This window comes from Quercus robur, chromosome 9 (assembly GCF_932294415.1).
Source record: "Quercus robur chromosome 9, dhQueRobu3.1, whole genome shotgun sequence".
Lineage (NCBI taxonomy): Eukaryota > Viridiplantae > Streptophyta > Magnoliopsida > Fagales > Fagaceae > Quercus > Quercus robur.
Window position 1 is genome coordinate 2,325,899 of NC_065542.1, and position 22,784 is coordinate 2,348,682.

Here is a 22,784-nt window from a genome sequence, read left to right on the forward strand (position 1 = left end):
TTTGGGTACAGGGACTCCTTTGTCGTAAAGCCGTTTTGGATGGATTTATTATTCCGTCATGTTTTGCTGAAATAGAGAGGAATTCAATAAGCATAGAGCTGCCTTCAAATTGGTATAATAGTAAATGGATAGGATTCGCTCTCTGGGCATCACTATCAGATTTTATATCGAGGGCATCAGATTATACAGACTTTGAAGATGGTATTAGAGCTCGTGTGATAGCCCTTGTTGATATGCCTCAGAATCACTGTGCCTTTGAACTCTTTACTACATGGATACATTGTGGGGTCAGTATTTGCCTATTGTATTTGTCTAGTGATGATTGGTTTGCTACTGTTGGGAATATTGAATGCAGTCAGATTAAGGTTATATTTGAGACCAATAAAAGAACCCTATATATGAGGGAATGTGGGGTCAGTTTGATATACAAGCAAGATGTGGAAGATTTCAACCAAACAAATGCACAATGTTTGATAGAGAGATTTGGGAAAGTATCCATTTATAAATTAACTGGTAATGACCATCTCAACCATCCTTCCCATTAATGGCAAATCCTATTCTATCTTATTTTCTTTCTAACTATATATCTTGTTTTGTCATTGGCAAGTAAGTCAAGTCAATTTTCTTTCTTCTTTTGGCTCACCATGCGCAAGCATATATATTCTTCATAATCATTGTTGTCATGCTTTCCGAAATAGGTAGGAAGCAAACTCAAATTACACTCATTGTAATGAGTGAATTATTATAATAATCATCATACTAACTCAGGTTTTCACATATATGCAGCTGGTGATGATGATGATGATGATGTACATGTGGTTGATCGATGATGATGATGATGATGTACATATAGTCCGTGATGATGTACTTATATTTGGTGATGATGATTTTGATAATGATGATATATAGAGTTGGTGATGATAATGATTGACATGATTGCAAAAGATGACACCTAAGTGCGGTTTGTACTTTGAATATCTTTTTTTCATTGGATGAATTTCAATCAAGGCTTATGCAATTAGATGTGCACATGCATTTCAATCAGCCTGACCATGTTTTAATCAATTTGTATTTGGTTCATTTACAATGATTTGGAAACTTGTTCAAGTGGCATATTTGTGCATCTTGTTTCAAAATGAAAATGGAGTTGCAGATCTACTTTTATAGGGGATCTAGCCACTAGGTATAGACAGATAATGAGTTATAAGGTTTTACTAATAGTATTTCTTGTTGGATGAATTTCAAGTGAGTTTAGTGCCATTGGATTGCATGCAAGCATTACTTCAGGTAACTTTGTCACATTTCTCTCTTCTATGTGGATTTGAGTTAATTTATGTTCAATTTACTTAATGGGCACTCAAAATACAAGTGTGCTCTACATTCTGTACTTTTCTTGTAGAATACATAATTTAGATCACCTGTGTAGCCCCAATGCAGCATTCTGTCCGGAGTGCCTAATCTATTCCTCATTACTAGCCAACAATAGAATGCAAGTCTTGTAATTGCTTGAGAGAATCAGATGATTTTCTCCCCAGTTGATTTTTATTTTTATTTTCCTATTTCTAATTTTGTTGCTTCTACTTTCTTAAGTTTATTGTTAATAAAATTTCTTATCCATAAAAGAATTAAAACAAGAAAAAAGAAATGCAAAACAAGAATGGAAGGGACTCTCACCAGAGTTACTCCACTTTTAGGTTCTTTACAATTAGACCAACCACTTCTTGATTGTGGCTTGCCCCTTAATGGAATTGATTGTTCAGACCAACCATATGTGCTGTCAAATTGGTGTCTTCAGCTTTCTTTACATTCCAATTGCTTCTGCATTTGTGCCAATGCCCTGCTTTTATCAGTGTAGATTAGAAGGCACACCTTTAGATTTACCAATTGCTAATGAAATATATGTATCGATATTAAAGCTGCAAAATTTCTCAGTTCAATCCAGTATTGGGCTATACAAACTTTGGTCATGTTGAAACTAGACTATCTTTGTCCTTGACTGAACCTCAGCTAGCCTGCTTAGTCTATGTTTTATGTTGTTTTGAGCTCATGCTAGTTCACAAGCCTAAGTGAACTTTATTAACTTGCTAAAATCAACAACATAAAATCTGTTAATTTACTAAAACAAATTGGCAATCCAAAAGCATAATTCTTTGACACTGATGTTTGTTTAATCCATTGTTGCTGTTATTACCATCATCACATCATAATTATAATTTTACCATAGATATCTTCTGGTTTGAGAATCTGAAATGTCAGACTAAGAGATATAATTCAGTCATCATGATAAGTGAATTTTTGTGGCTGCTAAGCAGTGTGTGGGATGGCTGGTGCATGAAGGGCTTTATATAGACAAGCCAATGGGGCAGAGCTATTCCTTCTGCGTATGGGAGTTCTTTCGCTTCGCTGTTCCTACTGCTGGAATGGTTTGGTAATTTCCTTTTGTTCTTTCTTTCAAGAAAATGGTAGTCTTCATTTTTTGGCTACATATATTAAGTCTCTTAACATTTTGTTGCATGCCAATCATTATACTATTCTTCTAATTTCTCACTGTATGCAGCTTGAAAATTACTTATTTGTGCTACTAGCCTACTACATACCACATGCATTTGGAGCCACAGCAGAGTTTGCTCTAAACGTGTTTCCTTACACCTGAACTTATCTAAGCATGGTATACAATTGTTTTGAAAAAGAATGCATCAAACACTTTGTAGCACTCAGGCTTCAAATGAGTTGGGAGGTGGGAATCCACAAGCAGCTAAAATGACTTTCAAGATTGTAATAGTTCTTGTTGCAGAGATGGTTATCATAGGCATGATTCTCTTCTTTTGCCACTATGTTTTGGGCTATGCCTTCAGCAGTGAGAAGGAAGTTTTGGATCATGATTTGTCTCTCAATAATCATGGATGGCTTACTAGCAGTACTTTCAGGTAACTTTCTCACATTTCTCTCACGTAATGGGCATTTACTTGGAGCAAAACTTTTGAAGTTCTAACTTACTTATTCAAGGTATATCATCAACTGAACATTCATTCATTATTCAGTTTAGAATATTTTCTTTAGAATTTAGAAGTTAACTAATAGTAAATAAAATATAAAAATAAATAAATAAAGGTATCAAACAAGTTTTCTCTTGAATAATTTTTGGGCTATAATAGCTGTGGCCTAATCATTCAGTATCTTTCTTCCAAACAGACCAGAATATCAAGACAAAGTAGAAGTTGTAATCTTCCTTGATGCAATGCCATTAACCCTACAAAGTTATTTTCTGCTGTGCATCAGGGGTTGCTACTTGCTAGAGGAAGTGGCTGGTACCATATAGGAGCCTATGTCAATCTTGGGGCATGTAATCTGGTTGGGGTTCCATTAGTCGTCGTTTTGGCCTTTACTGTACACTAAAGAGGGAAAGGCCTGTAGATTGGACTATTGACATTGTGTACTGTACAAGCATTTCTATTTCTACTTGCTCTTAAAACAAGTTTCACAAATTGGCAAAAACAATTTACTATTGCTAAGAAAAAAATCTCTCTTTCTTTATAATTGGTTTTTCTCACACCAAAACCTACAATTCATGTTCAACTTGATCATATAATATGAAAATTTGGAATCTTATAATTTTTTTGGAATAACTCGTGTCTAATCTATATGTTTTAAATTTGGTGGTAAGTGAACCAATTTAGGCTTGTTAGAATAAACCAATTTTGAATTCTTAGTTGGATTTATGTTGATGTTTCAAGCATGAAAAGCAAGAGAGATAATATTTGATGGTGATTTTTAGTCTGAACTCTAGAGTGGTCAAGTTTAATGGACAAAATATATTATTTGTGATTCCAGAGACTATATAATTTGGCTAATCCAACTTTCAAAAAAAAATTTACTAATCCTTATTTTCATCCAATTGTATAGAAATGCACATTTTTTGCTTCATGAAGGAATTAAAATAATAATAATAATAATATCATTATTCTACCATTTGGCACAGTTTGAAGGCAAAAATCATTTTTATTTTTATTTTATTTTTTTGTCTTTCCAAAGTTCTTTTTGTGAAGATTTTGGGCTTTTGGGGAATTAGGACAGGAGTCTCTAGTAAGATGATAATACAATTTGTTGGTGGGTTCCAGTTAGCTCAGTTGGTTAAGTTTCTTATCATCAAATAAGAGTTATCTAGGCTTTGATACCCACCTACACCAAAAAAAAAAAAAAAAAACAAAAACAATTTGTCAAGCTTTCCTTTGCAAATTATTTGCAAATTACTTTCCCTCTCTTTTGCTTAAATTTCAATTGATTCTAGGCAAATCTACAATGAATATGATTGACACTAAAAAAACATTGGAAACATTTTAGTCCAGAATAATTTATCTTGGGAATTATTGAATAGTTTCAAATCTTTCTTGCTTTTCTTGTCCACCTACAACCTTACTCAATATCCTTTTATTGGAGATGAATTTTGACAAATCTACTATTGTATTACATTTTTTTTTTTTTTCATATCTTACATGCTTGCAAATTTTTAAAAAATTAAAGATCAATAACTATGTCATCAATAAATTAATTAAATTGCAAGTTTTTATAGTTTAAAATTATACATAAAATATAAACTTATAAATCATATAATAAATAATATTTGAATGACTCAAAATTTAACATGTGTATTAAAATCATAAAAAATATGCAATCCAACAATTGTAGTTTCAAAATAGGTAGTAATGTTAATTTTTTTAAAATATAAATTGTAATTTTAGATTACAACCAATTTTATAACTAGATTTTATCTTTTATATAATTTAAAATTTAAAATTAATGATTAATAGAATAATAGATAGCTTAAAGGCACGTTAACCGGGCCTTCTATAAATATTAAATACTCCCACACAGCAGCAGTTAGCGGAAGTCAGCTTATTCTTAACTTTATTGACCGGTTGCCGGTTTCAGCCCAGCCTTGATTTCCTCTGCCTTTTGCTCTCTCCCAATCACTGCTCCCATTTTTCATTTCTTCAGTTCTATACATATTGTGCTTCAAATTTTATCTCTATATTTCCTATGGCTTCCATGAGAACTCAAAGGAGGGTCTACGTCATCACCATCATCTTCTTCTTCTTCAACACCTCAGTCTCAGTGGAAATACAAGGTGTTTCTCAGTTTTTGAAAAAAACTTTTGTTGAACCCAAAAAATGTGGAGAGCTGCTTTGAGAGAGGTGGCCAATCACTCTGGTTAGTATTTACAAAGATAGCTAATTTTCATTACTAATTTATTTCTGTTGATATTTAAATGACAAGTCTTTTTTTCATATACGATGGAAGTATATAAATTGCTATTAGAATGTAGCATAATGTGCATGGATTGAAACATTACAACATGTACTAGTTAAATTTCTGTTGCAATCAGTGCTTATACTATTACAAATAGTTTGTGACCCCTGCCCTTTGGTTATTAAAAGTGTCGGTGGTGCATTTAACAAAAAGAACATAACATTTATCTTCGTTATATATATTTTTAGGTAAATTAGCATTTGAGTTTTGCAATTTGACCATTCTACAATTTAATCCATAAAATTTCAATTATTAAATTTAAATCCCTAAAATGAGACTGTTATGATTCTGTCCAAATTAATAGATATTGTATCTTACAAGTAGTTTTTTTTTTAGGAAATATATTCTCAGGCTTTACTCTTATACTGCTTTATGGTTGTTCAATTCTATCTCGGAATCCTATTTGTCATTGTCCAAGCGTTATGCTAATTTTCATTTTCACCTTGTGCTGCAAATTCTAGAGAATTTTGCCAAATAAGTTTTTGACATGTGAAAACTATAGACTGCATTATACTTTAGAATCATTGGAGCCATGCCTTCAAAAACAGTCAAGAAGCAACTTTAATTACACTCATTAGGAATGAGTCAATAATTATGGTACCATACTGACTCAAGGTTTTTACATATATACAGATTATAATTGACATGTCTGCAGATGATGATGCCAATGTTCTTTTCATACCTTGATTGACTGTAAAATAGGGAGGAGGATTTTCATGGGATGAATTTCAATTGAGGCTACTGATATTGAATGTGCACAAGCATTTCTGTCAATCTAACTGTGTTTTTTCTATTTCTTTTTTTTGGATAAAAATCTTGATATGTTGTAATGAATTTTTATATTTTGATGATTTGGAAATGTATTCTTGTGACATATCCTTCTTTCATAATGAGTATATAGTCAGGATCTTTTCTTTTCCTTTCCTTTTCCCCCCCTTTTTTGACAGGTCTAGTCAATATTAGATATGATATATATGGTTTCAATTATTAGGTTTTCATAGGATGAAGTAAAGTTAAATTGAGCCTACTGCTATCAGATTGCCTACAAGCAATACTTTTAGGTACCTTTCTCACATTTATCTCTCATGTAGTGTATTTGAGTTAATCTATATGAGAGCATGAGTTGTGAATTTTGGCGAAGTTTTAAAAGCTATTACCTTTTTTTCCGCAATCACACAATATGATCAGATAAGCATTAACTCAGTCTTTATTCTAGAATATGTACTTACAATTAAAAAGTCTACAAATACTTTTGAAAGCTTCAAAAAATTTCACCCTTGATGTAATCTTCTTCCTGGGACTTGCCTACTTGATAGTTACGGGTCTTACGGCCTAACCATTATATTGTTAATATCTTTCTTCAAAATAAATTAGCATATCAAGCTAATGTAGAAGTTGTGATTTTTCCTTTATATCACTGGAGGATATTTTTCCTATGTCTATCTTGGAGCATATTATCTGGTTGGGACACCAGTATGTGCTGTTGTGGCCTTTGTTAAATCCTTAAAAGTCCTTCGGGTTGGATTTAGAGACAGGGTCTATTGTACAAGCTTATTTATTTATTTTGGTAAAATGTACAAGCATTTCTGTTTGATCGTGGAACAAGTTTCACAAATTGGCAAAAGTAGGTTACTGGTATAAAAATTCTTCCTTTCTACAAAATTGTCCCTCTATCACCGCTGCCTTCTTCTAATTCGTCTTCTTCTTTATATTGCAATTTATGTCAACTTTATCAAATAGCATGAATTTTCGAAGCCCTCAAACTATTGCAGACTAGAGTAATTGGTGTCAAATCTATATTTTATTAAAATTGATGGTAATTGAAACGTGCTAGGCCTTTAGACTAAACTAGTTTGAATGCTTAGTTGGATTTTTATTGATGTTTCAGGTTTTCAAAGCTAGAGTGGGGATATATCAGTGAGACTATTTTAGTAGATAAGATAATAATAGAGAGCAATTTATGTTTCTACTTTCTTAAGTTTATTATTAATGAAATTTCTTATTCTTAAAAGAAGAAAAATTAAAAATATAAATAAATAAATAAATAAAAACTGCAAGACAAGAGACTGGAAGGGACTCTCGCCAAAGTTACTCCACCTTTAGGTTCTTTACAATTAGACCAACCACTTCTTCATTGTGGCTTGCCACTTATTTTATTTGTTCAGGCCAACCATACGTGCTGTCATATTGGTGGTTTCAGCTTTCTTTACATTCCAATCGCTTCTGCATTTGTGTTAATGCCCTGCTTTTATCAGTGTAGATTAGTAGGCACACCTTTAGATATTCCAATTGCTAATGAAATATATGTATCCATAGTGAAGCTGCAAAATTGCTAAGGTAAGGTAGGTGGCTCAATCCTATTATGGCATCCCATTTGTAAGTGTCCAACTATTATCCTAATTTTCATATTCACCTTGTGTGGTGCTGGCAGAAGCAAGAGAAATTTTCCTCATAAATTTTTTAAACATGAAAACTAGAGACCATGTAGTCTCTACCATATCTATACTTCATAATCATTGGTGACATGCCTTCTAGAAAATGCAAGGAGGGACTCGAATTATACTAATTATTAATGAGTAAATCTTTTTCTTTTCTTTTCTTTTTTCTTTTTTCTTTTTTTATTTATTTTTTTGTATTTTTTTATATTGTAGTACCATACTCATGGTTTTAAAAACCGAACTGGTCAAAGAACCGTTTTTTTAAAAAAATTTCCGGTTCAATCCCGGTTTTTGACCGGTTTTTGGCCGGTTTTTCGGTTGTTGACCGGTTATTGACCGGTTTTGGAGCTTTTAACCGGACCGGATTGGCTTCCGGTTCCCAGTTGAACCGGCCGGTCCGGTCTGGTTTTTAAAACAGTGACCATACTAACTCAAGTTTTCACATATACACAAATGATAACGATTAACATATCAGCAGAAGATGACACTCGTGTTCTGTTTATACTTTGTCTAGCTGCTAAATGGGGAGGATTTTCACAGGAGGATTTCAGTTGTGGCTACAGCTACTGGATGTGCATAAGCATTTCTGTTAGTCTGATCGGTATGTTGTATCAAATTTATATATGATTTCAAATATAATATTTGGAAATGTATTCAAGTGACATATCCTTGTATCTTGTTTCATAAAGGCAATAGAGCCAGGATCTTTTCTTTCATCTTCTTCTTTTTATTTTTTATTTGGCAAAAATGCAAAACTGACCCAAATTTTCAGTCTTTTTCATTTCAGTCCTCTAACTTTCAGTTTTGTCATTTCAGTCCTCTAACTTTCAGTTTTTGTTAGTTTGGTACTCCGTTAAACTCCAGTTATGTCCTGCAGTTAATTGAGCTAAAACGACGTCGTTTTAGCTCCTTTTTTTTTATAATAAATTTCGAAATTTAAAGATTTAAAAAAAAAAAAAAAAAAAAAAAAAAACCGAGGAATCATTCCACACCCAAATCACTCACTGAAAAAGCTTGTAAATTTCCTACACACTTTTCAAACCAAATCATTTAAGCTTGGCCACTGCATCCCCTGATTCATAGAAAAATCGATGACGTGAACTTGTTTCTTGCCTTTGAATGCTTCGAAACCATACACAAGAAGAGGACCCTTCCACTTAATGTAGCTGCAATTTCTCATCTTACCTTTCCCAGGATGGATCGAATGGCTCTCCTTTGCCTTATTGGCGTCGGGGGCAGCACCGATCTACTTCAAAGCCTTGAACAAGACTCGATTCTATGACCGTGAGCTTGAACAAGAGATGGGATGGCAAAAGCAGCAATGACCAAAACGATGGCGTATCAAAATTATGCAGATCTCTGTTCAATCAGTTCCTACCCCCAACCCTTCTCCCCATATTTACCTATAAAAAGCAATAGGAATAAAAATATTTAAAATGTGTACAACAGATAGATGTTATAACACCCAAGTAAACTTAAAACCGATTAAAACTTCAATTTTGGCCATGATTTGAAAAACATCTACCTTTTGTGAATGTTGATTAGCATAAATTAAAATCTGAGTAAAAAACAGGAGAGAAAATATCACATCACATGCAGGGCAGGCTCAAGGACTTTTGAGGCTCAATTTTAAAAGATGCCTTTTCTATTATTTAATTATGTGTAATACCATTAATTTTTCATATAATAATTTTTATTTAAAATTATTTTTTCTTATTTGAGATTCAAAATTGTTAATTAAGTTATTGTATTAATATTTCTTTTTCAATTGAAAATCTTCATGTACTTTTCATATAGGACTGTTAATTGGATTACCTACTTTTTTTTTTAGATAGTATTGGATTACTTTAGATGGTAGTAAAGTCCTAAAATTGGATAAACCTTTCATATAGGACTGTTAATTGTACTGTTAACACCACAAGCCACCAAGGCAACCAGGACTGTTAATTGGATAAACTTTTCATAGTCTTTTTTTTTTTTTTTTTTTTTGAAGGAAAACTTTTCATAGTTAATTGCATTCTTAAATGAAAAGAATTGTATGCTTTTGAACAATATTTTTTTATTAAATTAAAAAAAAGGGATATTATATCCTTGAAATGATTGAAATGCATGCACCTGAGGATGTTTATATTCCAGAGCAATTCACATTCAACATGATGGAGGTCATGATTACTTGCCATGCGCACCTTCAAGGTTCCACATGATGGAGGTCCGTGTTACACGTGCACCTTAATTTTACTACAAAAATAGTTACAATTACCATAATCAAAAGAAGCTCTAACTCAGACAATTTATTTAATATTGAGCAATGGAATATTGTAACTCTATAATCAAGGAAAATTTGAAGCTAAAAGTGGGAATGCCTCTTAAGTATAGCAATTAATAACAAGATTTAGAATCTATCTAAATATTAATGTTTTTTGCGATAAAAAGAGATGTAAATCGTATATAAATTATTGAAATAATTTGCAAACTGCAGAAAAGAAGGAAAACTATACAAATTACTAATAAAGATATCACATTTGATAAAATACAAAGGTCAACCCAATTGTAAAAGTTAAAGAATTCAATCAAATTTCAGGAGGGTATAACTAATTGTTGCCAAGAAACCCTTCAAATTGACTTGACCCGGAATCCAAAACATTATGAGCAAAATCTGTGATTAACAGAAAAGTACAGCCTGCAAATACAATGTATTGAGTAAAATAACAGGTCTTTTCTCATAAGAACACCCAGCCACACACCCTTGAAAACTAGTTTGTAAGAGAAGGGTGCCCAAGAGCTTACAAACACATTTACAAACACATGATTAAGCTTATACTTAATCAATGTGAGATACTAAGATCATAACAGATATCGCAACCAAATAAATTGCAGATGCAGAGACAACAAATATTATGATCCATGATGTGCCTCCTCTTCCTTTTTCTTTTACTCATTTCCTAATTCCTATCCTTTGTTTTAGTTTGGATCCTCACTCATTTTTATGTCTTTCTTTGCAGCCAAACACCAACAACCACCAAAAGGCTACCAACAAGCAAAAGGAAATCAACAATAACAACAACAACCAGGCTCCAGCAGCAATCACTACAACTTCACCAGAAGCAAAGTCAAATTCAAAAAACAAATGTAAACCCGAAACCACTCTCCATTTTGTTCAACTATCTGAAATTACATTGACACTTCATTGTATTACTCACCTCTGTACACGGTACACACAATTACAGAGTCACGTGCACACTCTCTTTGTTGGGTGCGCTGCACCATGTTCCAGCCCACACCTTGTCTTAGCTCATTAAATGAGCTTGTTGGACAAGTGCTGAGAAGTCAGCAAAGTGAAATGGGTTTGCTGGAGAAGCTTGTCCGAAAGAGAAGAGTTAGGTTCATCTTTTCCTCAATTATGTACAAAAGTCCAACAACATTTATGAAGGGATGTACAAAAGTCAAGCCACATAAATGATTATGTGATGTTAAACTTGTGAGACACGTTGGAAGGAAGAAAGAAAAGAAAGAAGCAAAAGGCAAGGGTCATTCGGCTAAGGAAGAGCTGAAGAAAAGAAATTGGTTGAAGCAAAGTCAAGATAAGTTGGCTTCCATTTATTGTGACTTGATGTGAAGAGTGTGAAAGGAAGAAAAGAAGGAAAAGATGAAGAAATAAATAGAGAGGCCATTCGGCCAGTGAAGATGGGCTGAAGAAGTGAAGTCCCAAAGGGGAAAAAAGTGAAGCCCTAGAGTGTGAGGAGTAGGTGCAGTCTTGAAGAGCTGCGTGAGAGCAAGCAAAAGAGGAGAAAAATAGAGAGAGTAAGAGAAAATACACAGTGAGGAAGAGGGCAGTGAGTGAAAAGAAAAAGAGAGTTTTTTTTTTACTTAAGTTGTATCTCTACGTGTTGTAATCTCTATTTAATATAGTGAAATTATTCGGAGTTTGTCCCGTGATTTTTCCCTTCAAAGAGAAAGGGTTTCTAAAATTTATTAAATAATTGTGCTTCCCTTCAAAGATTTGTCCCGTAAATCTTTGTATTTTTGTGTAATTGTGCTTCCGCTGTGCTTGCTAAAATTTATTCACAATAATATAGAAATTTTCCCAACACTCTTCTCTTGAGTCTAATATATACGAGCTTCAACCTCATGTCTATGGATGTTTTGCACATAGAGAATACATGCATGCTCACCTAAACACACACAAATACAAAGAGCCCATAACTTACACTGTCATTCACACGCGCCTCCGCGTGTGAGCTCACTCCCCGCTGCGGCCACCGTTCACGGTCTATTCGTGAACATCTTGGCCTCCACTCCATGGATCGTGAGAGAGGGCAATGGGGCTTGGGTTGGGCCTAACTCAACCCGATCTCACAGAGCTTTAGACTAGCCCATATGAGTAAACCCACGTCCGAAAATACATACGCATAAACCCACTCAAGCCCAACAGAATTTTTAGGTTCAAACCCTTTTAGTCTGGCTAACATTCAGCCGAATCTCTCTTAAAACATAAACTCACACTTTAAAATTTAAAACCCGATCAGCCCACACTCATATAAAGCCCAAACCCGAAACTCACTTACAACTTACACCCACAAAGCCTACCAGCCAAGAACTTTTCCTGAAATTACAAATCAACCTAGAACTAAAACTCCGGGATAAGCATTTTTAATTCAAATGATGACGTGACATTTTAAAATAGCAATTGAAATATTTTATTATTAGTCACATAAATTTCAAGTATTTCAATTGTGACCAAATGATTTGTTATTAAAAGAGAAATGCTATGTCTACAATATTTTCACAATTCTTTCATAAAAAATCATAAGTGGTAAATTGTTATTAATTCTAATTTGAACTTATCACTGAAATTACTTTTTTGTTTACTAGTATCACTTAAGATTTGTTGTGAAAATATTATGGACATAACATTTTTCCTACCAAAATCTAGGGACTAAATTTGCTATAACTCTAAAATAGTATTTTCACCTATTAAAAAATTGTTATAACATCAACCAATTCTTTAAATTGTTATAACATCAACCAATTTGATTCTCAAAAAAAAAAAAAAAAAAAATATATATATATATATATATATATCAACCAATTCTTTTAATCTTTTTGTGTGTTAAAGTAAATAATTTATTTTTGGATACATAATTATGAAGGGTTTTACTACCGTATGCCCTTATGTAGGGATGGCAATTTTGCCCCGTCCCGCTTGACCCGCCCCTCCCCGCTTCGTCCCGTGCGGGTTTTCCCCACCCCGCAAAGGTGGTGGGACGGGGATGGGGCGAGATTTTAGACCCGTACCACGGGGCGGGACGGGGATGGGTTTACACTTTTTAGACCCACCCCGCCCCATCCCCGCCCCACCCCGCATTAATAAGGGTTAAAAGATAATTTTTTCATACCCTAAAACCCTACTATTTAAAAAAAATATCATCATCTTATTTTATTTAAGTGGAGATTCTTTTTGAAGAATTAGGCAATTTTTATTTTGTTATGTATTATGAGTTTGAATTATTTTATTGTGTCATACTATGAGATTTTTGTTGTGATATTATCTTGTTAAATATTTAGATAATATTATTTAGTATTTGCTAAAAATTAGTTTGATTCGATAGAATAAATTTATTTATAATTTCAAGTATATTTTTATTATTGAAACATGTCATTTTATTTAAAAAAATGGTAATAGTTGTAGGGAAAATTAACAAGAAATAAAGTTTTACGGTGTAGGGCAGGGCTTCGCGGGGCCTTAAGGGGCGGGGATGGGGCAAGAAATTTTTCCCGTCATACAGGGCGGGGCGGGGATGGGGCAAGAAAAATCCATGCAGGGCGGGGGCGAAGATCCCATCCTTCGGCCCCGCCCCGCCCCATTGCCATCCCTACCCTTATGGCATATGTTAGTAAACTATTTTAAGAAATTTTTTATGAAAAAATTAAAAAATAAAGTGATTAATTTTTTTGACAACTTTATCAATTTCATATAAAAAAAATTCCTGAAATTAATTATTAATGAATGTCTTAAAAGCATACATTAACTGACCTATTATGAATTCTCGCCACATAAAAGAAGACTTTGTATGTGCCAAGGAAATCACCGATTCATCAATGTCCTACTCATACTTTTTTTTTCTTTCTTTTCCCTTTTGCTTTGAAGATGCCATGAATATGCTGAGTTTCATTCCTTTAGAGTGTTTCGTGTTGAGCGGGTAGTGTGAAAAGTGGACATTGTTTTGTGCGTGTGGGCTGTTGTTCTGGACAAAACTTGGCTTGGAGTTTCGGAGAATGACCCTTGAATGTTCACCTGGTTTTATTTTTATTAAAAAAAATTTCTTTCTTTATGTTTAAGTTTTCTAGAGGGTGACAGCTGACTGGCTGGTGAAAGAAAGATTAGTTGCAAATAAAGAAAAAGAAAAGAAAAAGAAAAGAAAAGAAAAAAGCAATCTGGTTTCAAAAGGAAATGACCTCTTGGAAAGAAAAGGCTATCCAGTAAGATCAGTGGCGGAGTTAGGATTTTAGTTTAGGGGGGGAAGGTTTAAAGACAATACTAAACTAAAATAATCTTAAAAAAAAAAATCAATATTAATAACCTAATAAATAAACAATTGTAAATAACTATAATTGTTATACAAAATTTAATGCAAGTATAAACTACAGTTTATTTTTTCATAACAAATTTAATTTGCTCAACAGTATTTGATGATTTATATTTTGAAACTGTTTCATAGTCACTAATAATCAAAGTAAAAAAAAGTATAGCAATAACCTATAAAACTGGAAACTAAAAAGTCAAGAAGGAGAAAAAATGGATGGTGGAGGTTTGAGAATTTCAATACCGTACTAGGACATTAGGTAGTTTATCTTTTCTATATAAAAATAATAATAAAAAAGAGTGTAAAATTTAAGACCACCATCATTGCGGTGAAAAAAAAAAAAAAAAACCCAAAAATAATAATAAAAAAGAAGAAGAAGGACAACAGAAGAAAATTGAGTTAAACAGTAAAGTGTCATATATGGTGATAAGCTATAAATTTGGACAATATAAAAGCTTAAAAGAGAAAATAAGTAGTACTATTGTAAGTGGATGATCTGTGCAGCTTTTTCCCTTTTTATTTTTACATGTCAGGATTGTTTTTCTATAACAAGACATTTTGTCTTTTTGAATTTTTTTCCTATGTTGGGCAAAGCATTTAAAAAAGAATCCTAAATGCTATAATCTAGGGGACTTTTCAGGAGGAGTCAGGGGGGGCAGTTGCCCCCTCTCGCCCCCCCTTGGCTCCGCCCCTGAGTAAGATACGGTATCTTCATAGCTATAATTCATTGACTAGTGTTGCATGCGTTACAACTTTTATTCCATTGTGTTTATTAATTGATGTATCAACAACCACAAAGAGATAATTTAAATATTTATTTATGGGTCATTTTTTTTGATAATTGGTCAGAAATTTATGGGTCATGTCAATGGGGGATTACCTGATGCAATTCCTATTAATGGTTGAGATTGATTGTTGCAAAAAGCAACTTCTAGTCTAAACTATTGATTAAAAAAGTTTAGAAAAAAATGAAAAAAAGTAAAAAGTAAAAGTTAACAAAGTAAAAAATAAATTTTTTTTTGTGAGAGATGGTAGGGTGAATGGCACTCAGTGCAATACCCATTGCACCGAGATCCTAATCCGTTCACGGGTGTCCTTAGGGCAATTGTTAATAAACCAAATTAGGAAAGTTTTTAATATCACTTTCATTATAAATATAAAAAACTGTTAGAAAAATTAATTGTTTTATCATTTCTCCATAAATTTTTTTTTTTTTTTAAATAGTTCCTAAACAAATATCCTTAGGGCAGTCTTTAATATTTCCCTTTATTTATAAGGTAATTGAAGCCTATCAATTACATTTATGGTCACATCTATTTGTAGGATTTATATAGTAGAATTTGTAATACCTTTAGCATTATCCTAATTCATTATGACTAGTAACAGAATTTGTGCCATAACTTAAGATTGGGGATCATATAAGATGCCATAAATACCAGGAGGGAGGCGAATGGAGTGGAGGTTGGGTTAAGCAAGATCAATTTCGAGAAAAGACATTGTAGCCCCGGTTAGAATTATCTATACCATTATTTAAGGGGCTTCCCCTGTTTGGATTTCTCATTTTCATAGTTCTAAAATGTCCTTACATCCCTATGTTTAAGTAGAGACAAAACTAAAGGATAATCCGGTAAAAATACAACTCTAACTTCTACTAAAACATTGCCTAAAAAATAGGGTCATTTTCCTGTTGATTTTCAAATTCATTTATCCACTTATAAATTAAAATTTCAAAATAAAAATTATATATATATAAAAAATAAAAACACTTTTTTTTTTTTTGCTAAAAAAAAGTCTCATCGCACGCACGAAGCACGTGTGATGAGTATAGTAATTAAATAATTTTCTTAATTGCTTAACATTTTGGGAGAATTGGTAATTTATTATGATATATTTAAACCATTGGAAGAATGAAAAATTTATTAGCCTCTATTTATAGGGCAAAACCAGGAATTTTTGTTTGGAGGGGCCAAGATTAAAGGATCATATTGTTTCTATATATGTATGTCTTGATCCACTCATCATTGCAATAATGAAATTTTAAATTTCAATTTCAAGATTTGCTTCTCCAAATGTCAAACACAAAAACTAATTTGTTAGTTTTAGCATGTTTATGAGATTTTTCAAATAATATTAGTGGTGCTATATATTGGACTATCAAGATCTATGTTATAATCTAGCGCTAGATTTGTTTGTCATATCAAAAAAAAAAAAAAAAAAAAAAATTTGGGCTAAATATTCAAAATCCTATTTGTATCTTGTTGTTTGAGTCTGTTAGTGTAAAATACTAAATAAAATAATGAATATCAATTGGTTTAATAGCTAAAAGGGGGAAAAACCATTAGATAAAAAAAAAAATTAAGTAAAATATAAATAAAAAAGGTGAGGAAAAATTTTGTACTACTTAAGATTTTAAAACCATTCTTCTTTAACTTCAAATAGGAAAACTCTTTGTTAAGAAAGGGAGAGGAGATTAATGAGAATGTGACTACGTGAGAGATTGAGAGCACTAGATAAAACAATAAAGAGATTATAGGGAGCTAGTGTGAAATTATTATGAGAACACTGAGTGATAAGGTCTTTTGGAAAGTGGCTGGAAAGTAGAATATTGGAAAATGGAAATTGAAAATGTGAAAGTAATAAAACGAAATTCAATCGAACAAGGACACAGGTGGGGCCGTGTGGTGGTTAATCAATTTCCTTCGGGCGGGCCAGTTCTTTAAAAAAAGGTATCGTGGTCGGTCTATCTTTTACACATTTTCCAGAGCTCTGTCTCAACCAAGGGCTATAATAATTATCAGCCTCCGTTGCCTATTTCTATTTGAGTCATTTGACTGACATCAAATATTTCATTTTCACCAAATTCCTGTTTCACTTTCACCAAACCAAATGACGCTTCACCAAACCAATTCGTGCACATCTTGTTCCATATACCTTCATGTGATTCTTTTCCTTTTCATAATCCTACTCTGCTTGCAACTGACCACTACAGCCCCTGCTCCAACAAATGAGACCGATCGTTTAGCTTTGCTTAAATTTAAAGAATCTGTACCTCATGATCCATATAAAATTTTGAGTTCGTGGAATGATTCTACGAACTTCTGCAATTGGCTTGGAATAACATGCGATGGTCGACACCAAAGAGTCACGGCCTTGGACCTGCAGTGCTACAACTTACGTGGATCTCTATCACCTTACATAGGCAACCTCAGCTTTCTTAGATCCATCAAACTCCAAAACAACAGCTTCTATGGTGAAATTCCATGGGAAGTTGGTAATTTGTTTCGATTGCAGGAACTCAGACTTAACAATAACACATTGGAGGGGAAAATACCATCCAACTTGTCCAAGTGCTCCAATCTCAGATTCATACATCTTCATGTGAATAACTTTACAGGGAAAATTCCAATGGAGCTAGGCTCTCTAATGAAACTTGAAGAACTTCAAATCCTCAAAAACAATTTGGCAGGAGGGATCCCACCTTCTCTAGGAAATCTTTCTTCGCTCAAATCTTTCGCTGCAGAGTACAATAACTTGGTGGGAAGTATTCCAGATACCATAGGCCGATTAAAAGGCTTAGTAGTTTTCTCAATTCTCATGAATAAATTGTCAGGTATGATCCCTTCCTCTCTTTACAACGTGTCATCTCTCCAAATATTTTCGGTTGCAGACAACCAACTTAATGGCACACTTCCAACAAACATAGGCCTTAATCTTCCTAATCTCCAAGTTCTTCAATTTGGTGGGAATGAGTTCTCTGGGCCAATCCCTACTTCATTATGCAATGCAACTCACCTTCAAAAAATTGATTTAGGTATGAACAATTTTCTGGGATCAGTTCCAACTAATCTTGGAAATTTGTTGGATCTTTTCTGGCTAGGTTTGAATGGCAATTACCTAGGAAAGAGCCTCCATTTCTTAACATCGCTAACAAATTGTAGCAAATTGATCTCCGTGGATTTAAGTAAAAACCAATTTCGAGGTGTTTTACCCAATTCTATAGCCAACTTGTCAACCCAACTCACTAAATTATATTTTGGACGCAATGAAATATCTGGAACTATTCTTGCATCATTAGAGAATCTTGTCAACTTAATTGGCTTAGGCATGGATTATAATCACTTCAGTGGCACCATTCCCCCTAGTTTCGGGAGGTTTCAAAAGATGCAACTGTTGGTTTTAGGTGGAAACAAATTGTCTGGAGAAATACCAACCTTCATAGGCAACCTTACTCGGTTATTTCGACTCGAGTTACAAGAAAACAAATTCGAAGGAACCATACCTCCAAGTATTGTACACTGCCCAAATTTGCAGATCTTGGACGTTTCACAAAATAACCTTAATGGATCCATACCCCTAGAGCTTATTGGTCCTTCTCCCCTTCCGCTAATTCTCCTCAATTTATCTTACAACTTATTAACTGGCAAACTGCCATCTAAAGTAGGTAACCAGAAAAATATCAACAAACTGGATGTTTCTAACAATAATTTGTCGGGTAAAATTCCGACATCTATCGGAAATTGTTTGATGTTGGAACACCTTAACCTGCAAGGGAATTCCTTTATAGGAACCATTCCATCATCTATGGCTTCTTTGAAAGGTCTTCGACATCTAGATGTTTCACAAAATAACCTATCAGGATCCATTCCACACGGTTTTGAGAAGCTTCCTCTTTTAGAAAATTTGAATCTTTCGTTTAATAATTTTGAGGGTGAGGTACCAACTGAAGGAGTTTTTAAAAACACAAATGCAATATCATTGATTGGAAATGCTAAACTTTGTGGTGGTATACCCAACTTGAAGTTGCCAAAATGTCCCGTAAAAGTCATGAAACCATGGAAGTCCATTGGCTTCAGAGTAGCAATTATTATTATTCCCATTGTTCTATTTATTTGCTTGTTTTCATCCTTTCTTGATCTCTACTGGATAAAAAAATCAAAAAGGTCACTATATATGGCTTCAAGAATGGCCCGCAGTAATTTTTTATACACAGAATTCTATTATAATGTTACATACAAAGAACTCTATCAGGCAACTAGTGGATTTTCTTCAAATAATTTAATTGGATCTGGTAGTTTTGGCTCTGTATATAAAGGAGCTCTTGATGGGAATGAAACTCTAGTTGCTATAAAGGTCCTTAACCTTCAACAGAGGGGAGCTTCCAAAAGTTTCATGGCCGAATGCAACGCATTACGAAATATTCGGCATCGGAATCTTGTTAAAATAATAACATGTTGCTCTCACATGGATCATCGTGGAAATGAATTCAAAGCTCTAGTCTTTGAATTCATGACAAATGGGAGCTTAGATGTTTGGTTGCATCCAGGGCTAGACAATGAAAATCAATCAAGGAATTTGAGCCTTCTTCAAAGACTAAATATTGCAATTGATGTGGCTACTGCAATAAATTATCTTCACAACCATTCTGTGCCAGCAATTATTCACTGTGATTTAAAGCCAAGTAATATTCTTCTTGACAATGACATGGTTGCTCATATAAGTGATTTTGGCTTAGCAAGGTTCCGCTCAACTATTGAAGATTCTTGTTTAAAGGAAACTATTACAACTGGGCTAGAGGGATCTATTGGCTATGTTGCTCCTGGTAATTTCCTTTCAATCATTTCTAAATCCTATAATATCCTAACAAATATCATTAAATTAATTGTTCAAAACATATTGGTTTTCTTGTTTTAGCAATTGCCATATCAGCAAGAGATTCTCTCTCATAACATGCAACACAAAAACACGCATACACACACTCGATTTATTTTTTAAATAAAAAAATCTAAGAAAACATGATTTATGCCATGATAAGTCATAATTTTGATTAGTTGACAGGTTTTACTGATTATCTATTCACTTAGCTTGTTTTTTCAATCCATTTAATTCCTGAACACTGTGTTTGAGATGATAGCTTGCCAATTGGCTATATCAAATTGTGGTATAGCATCTCTTAAGACAGACCGATTCTACAATATTGTGTATTTTATTGATGTACGTATCCTACTCTGAACAAGCTGTCAACAAAAACTACACGTGAATTATGTAGTGGGTAATAATAGGACTTATGATTCTGTATTGAACATTTGTGAATTGTGGAGCCAGTATCTAATGAGTCCAGTATGACCGTAACAATTATAAATTAGTTTGATTAAATTATCCTAATTCTAACCATTAACCATATTTCCATTACTACATCTAAACCATAAATATTGCCCCCTTCTAGTGGGCTCAAAAGTATTATTCTAATGTAAAATTATCACTTTTTTAAAATTGAAATATTGAACTTGTGGCATCTATCATCACGTTTTTCCTTATGTTCAATTTCTATTTACTTTTTGATGGACACTCTCCTTCTCCTCAAATCCCAAATTTCATTACAAACAAGAATTTCAATATCTCCTTACATTACATAACGTGTAGAGTATGGCATGGGCTGTGACACTTCAACAAAGGGAGACGTGTATAGCTATGGAATAATTATATTGGAGATGTTCTTAGGGAAGCGACCCACTGACAAAATGTTTAAAGATGGTCTCAATCTCCACAATTATGCTAAGATGGCAATGGCACAGCCAGAAAGACTTGTTCAAATTGTAGATCCAATCCTTAGAAGAGAAGTTGAAGAAATGCCAACAACAACAGTAAATAGAGAAGATAATAATGAAAATGAAATTGAAGCAAATGAAGAAATTCACGGTATTGTCAACCTGTGCCAAATGGATGCTATTGTGCATAAGTGCTTAGTCCCAATACTTCAAATTGGACTAGTTTGTTCAATGCAGCCGCCAAAAGAAAGAATGAATATGGAGGAAGTTACCAGGAAATTACATTTGATAAAAAATGCTTATCTTAGTTCCAGGATTTGCAGAGGTGCACCTTTAACTAGTGGAATCCAAGTTGAGGTATTGCTATATTTCATATTTGAATTTGCTTAAGTAAAATTGCACATGACAATTATCTCGTAAAATAATTACTAGCCATTATGATTTCTTTCTTTGTTTTAATTTATTTTGCATACACAAGCATAGATGATTTTTTTTTTTTAAATTTTGTTAGATGATCATGATTGTCCAATTAATAGTTTCTCAAAAAAAAAAAAAAAAAAATTCCGCTAAAATTTGTAAATTAGTTGTCCAATATTATTTATTAGTTATTCAAATTTACAGCCACAGGTGTTATTGATGATCTACTTCATCTTCAAACAACCCATTTCCAATTTCATTTAACGTACAAATTTATACCTACACCCACACAACGCTTGGCTATGAGATGAGTTAATTGTAACTAATATCATTGTTATTTTATTTTATTTTTTTATAAAATTGAAATATATTATTGGTTTTACTTAATAGTCAATTGTAGGTATCATGAGGGCTATGACTCTATGACTTCAACCACTTTATTTTGTTTTTTTCATTTGCAATTTTAAAATTTATCTCTGTCCAGACACTTTTTTTTTTTTTTGAATTACAGTTTTTAAACTTCTGTCTCTCTTGGAATGAATCCAAGAGTTCAAACCTTCACCTATATCAAATGAAGCAGCCAATCACCCTTTAATAGTAATCAATCTAATTGAGCAGGGAAAATGGAATGAAATCATGCTACTACAATTTTTTGAAGAAAACTCAATCCGGGCTATAAAGCAAATTCCCATCCCTAGAAGAGCAACTCCAGATACGTTGGTGTGGTTGGGGGAAACGTCAGGAAATTTTTCAGTGAAATCTTCCTACTTAACAGAGCACGGTGATAGATTTGATCAGAAGTATAACCAAGTTCGGAAGAAGTTATGGGAAAGTAAATTGCATGAAAGACTAAAAATGTTTCTGTGGAGGCTTGCAAATGGAGAACTACCCCTCAAAACCCGATTGGCAAATGGCATAGGGTGTGAGGATCTGTCTTGCGTGCTGTGTGGGGAAGCAGAGGAATCAGAGCTACATGTGTTCCGTGATTGTATAGCAATTAGAATGTTGTGGTTTGCCTCTGAGATTGGTTTGAGATGGGATCATTTTGAGGCTAATTCTGCTGTGGAGTTGGTACAGATGATTTTAAACCCTCCTGAGGAGTTAATAACTGAAGGTTTAAATCAAAATAAGTTCACTTTAATGGCAGCTGTGATTTGCTATGAAACATGGAGGATGCGAAAGCTGATGCTTTCTAAACATGTAGAGTTTGACCCAATGGAATTCCCTTGGAGAATTAAGTCTGCTATGGAAAGCTTTTCTCCAAGAAAGGAAAATGATGGGCAATGTAAAGAAAGAGAGAAGGAAGAAGGGTGGTGTTGATTCTTCTTGGAGTGAAGGGAAAGCAAGTGTTGCTGGTTTGGCAAGAAACTGTAGAGGTGAAGTTTTGAAGGCATGGGCTGAACAGGTGGATGCTGATTCTGTGGCAATAGCTGAATGCTTGGCTATTGGACTAGCAATTCAAGCTGCAATTGAAGAAGGCTATGAGCAAGTAA

General features: G+C 33.5%; 2 protein-coding genes and 1 long non-coding RNA gene across 10 annotated transcripts in view; all 3 read left to right on the plus strand.

Annotated features, from left to right (window-relative positions):
- LOC126699308 (TMV resistance protein N-like) overlaps nucleotides 1-3,614 on the plus strand; it is a 57,899-nt gene extending 54,285 nt beyond the window's left edge. For all 8 annotated transcript variants that reach the window (XM_050397048.1, XM_050397052.1, XM_050397047.1 and 5 more), the window contains 6 exons: nucleotides 12-513; nucleotides 608-698; nucleotides 787-1,287; nucleotides 2,313-2,428; nucleotides 2,558-2,927; nucleotides 3,280-3,614. In XM_050397048.1, coding sequence (XP_050253005.1) covers nucleotides 12-513; nucleotides 608-698; nucleotides 787-793 — 600 coding nt within the window. In that variant the 3' untranslated portion in view covers nucleotides 794-1,287; nucleotides 2,313-2,428; nucleotides 2,558-2,927; nucleotides 3,280-3,614. The remainder of the gene's footprint in view (nucleotides 1-11; nucleotides 514-607; nucleotides 699-786; nucleotides 1,288-2,312; nucleotides 2,429-2,557; nucleotides 2,928-3,279) is intronic.
- A 1,139-nt stretch (nucleotides 3,615-4,753) lies between these two features.
- On the plus strand, nucleotides 4,754-6,197 carry LOC126699314 (uncharacterized). The gene is made up of 2 exons (XR_007646769.1): nucleotides 4,754-5,208; nucleotides 5,941-6,197. It is a non-coding gene; the product is annotated as an uncharacterized LOC126699314 (long non-coding RNA).
- Nucleotides 6,198-17,161: 10,964 nt separating this feature from the next.
- On the plus strand, nucleotides 17,162-22,612 carry LOC126699305 (putative receptor-like protein kinase At3g47110). Its single transcript, XM_050397037.1, has 3 exons — nucleotides 17,162-19,928; nucleotides 20,750-21,231; nucleotides 21,910-22,612. The coding sequence occupies exons 1-3, from the start codon at nucleotides 17,216-17,218 to the stop codon at nucleotides 22,609-22,611; spliced, it is 3,897 nt and encodes a 1,298-aa protein (XP_050252994.1). The 5' UTR covers nucleotides 17,162-17,215; the 3' UTR covers nucleotide 22,612.
- Nucleotides 22,613-22,784: the final 172 nt, after the last annotated feature.

Coding starts and splice junctions, on each gene's coding strand:
- LOC126699305 (XM_050397037.1), top strand. CDS start 17,216: ATGACGCTTCACCAAACCAATTCGTGCACATCTTGTTCCATATACCTT. Junction 19,929..20,749: donor TATTGGCTATGTTGCTCCTG/GTAATTTCCTTT, acceptor CATAACGTGTAG/AGTATGGCATGGGCTGTGAC. Junction 21,232..21,909: donor CTAGTGGAATCCAAGTTGAG/GTATTGCTATAT, acceptor CTAATTGAGCAG/GGAAAATGGAATGAAATCAT.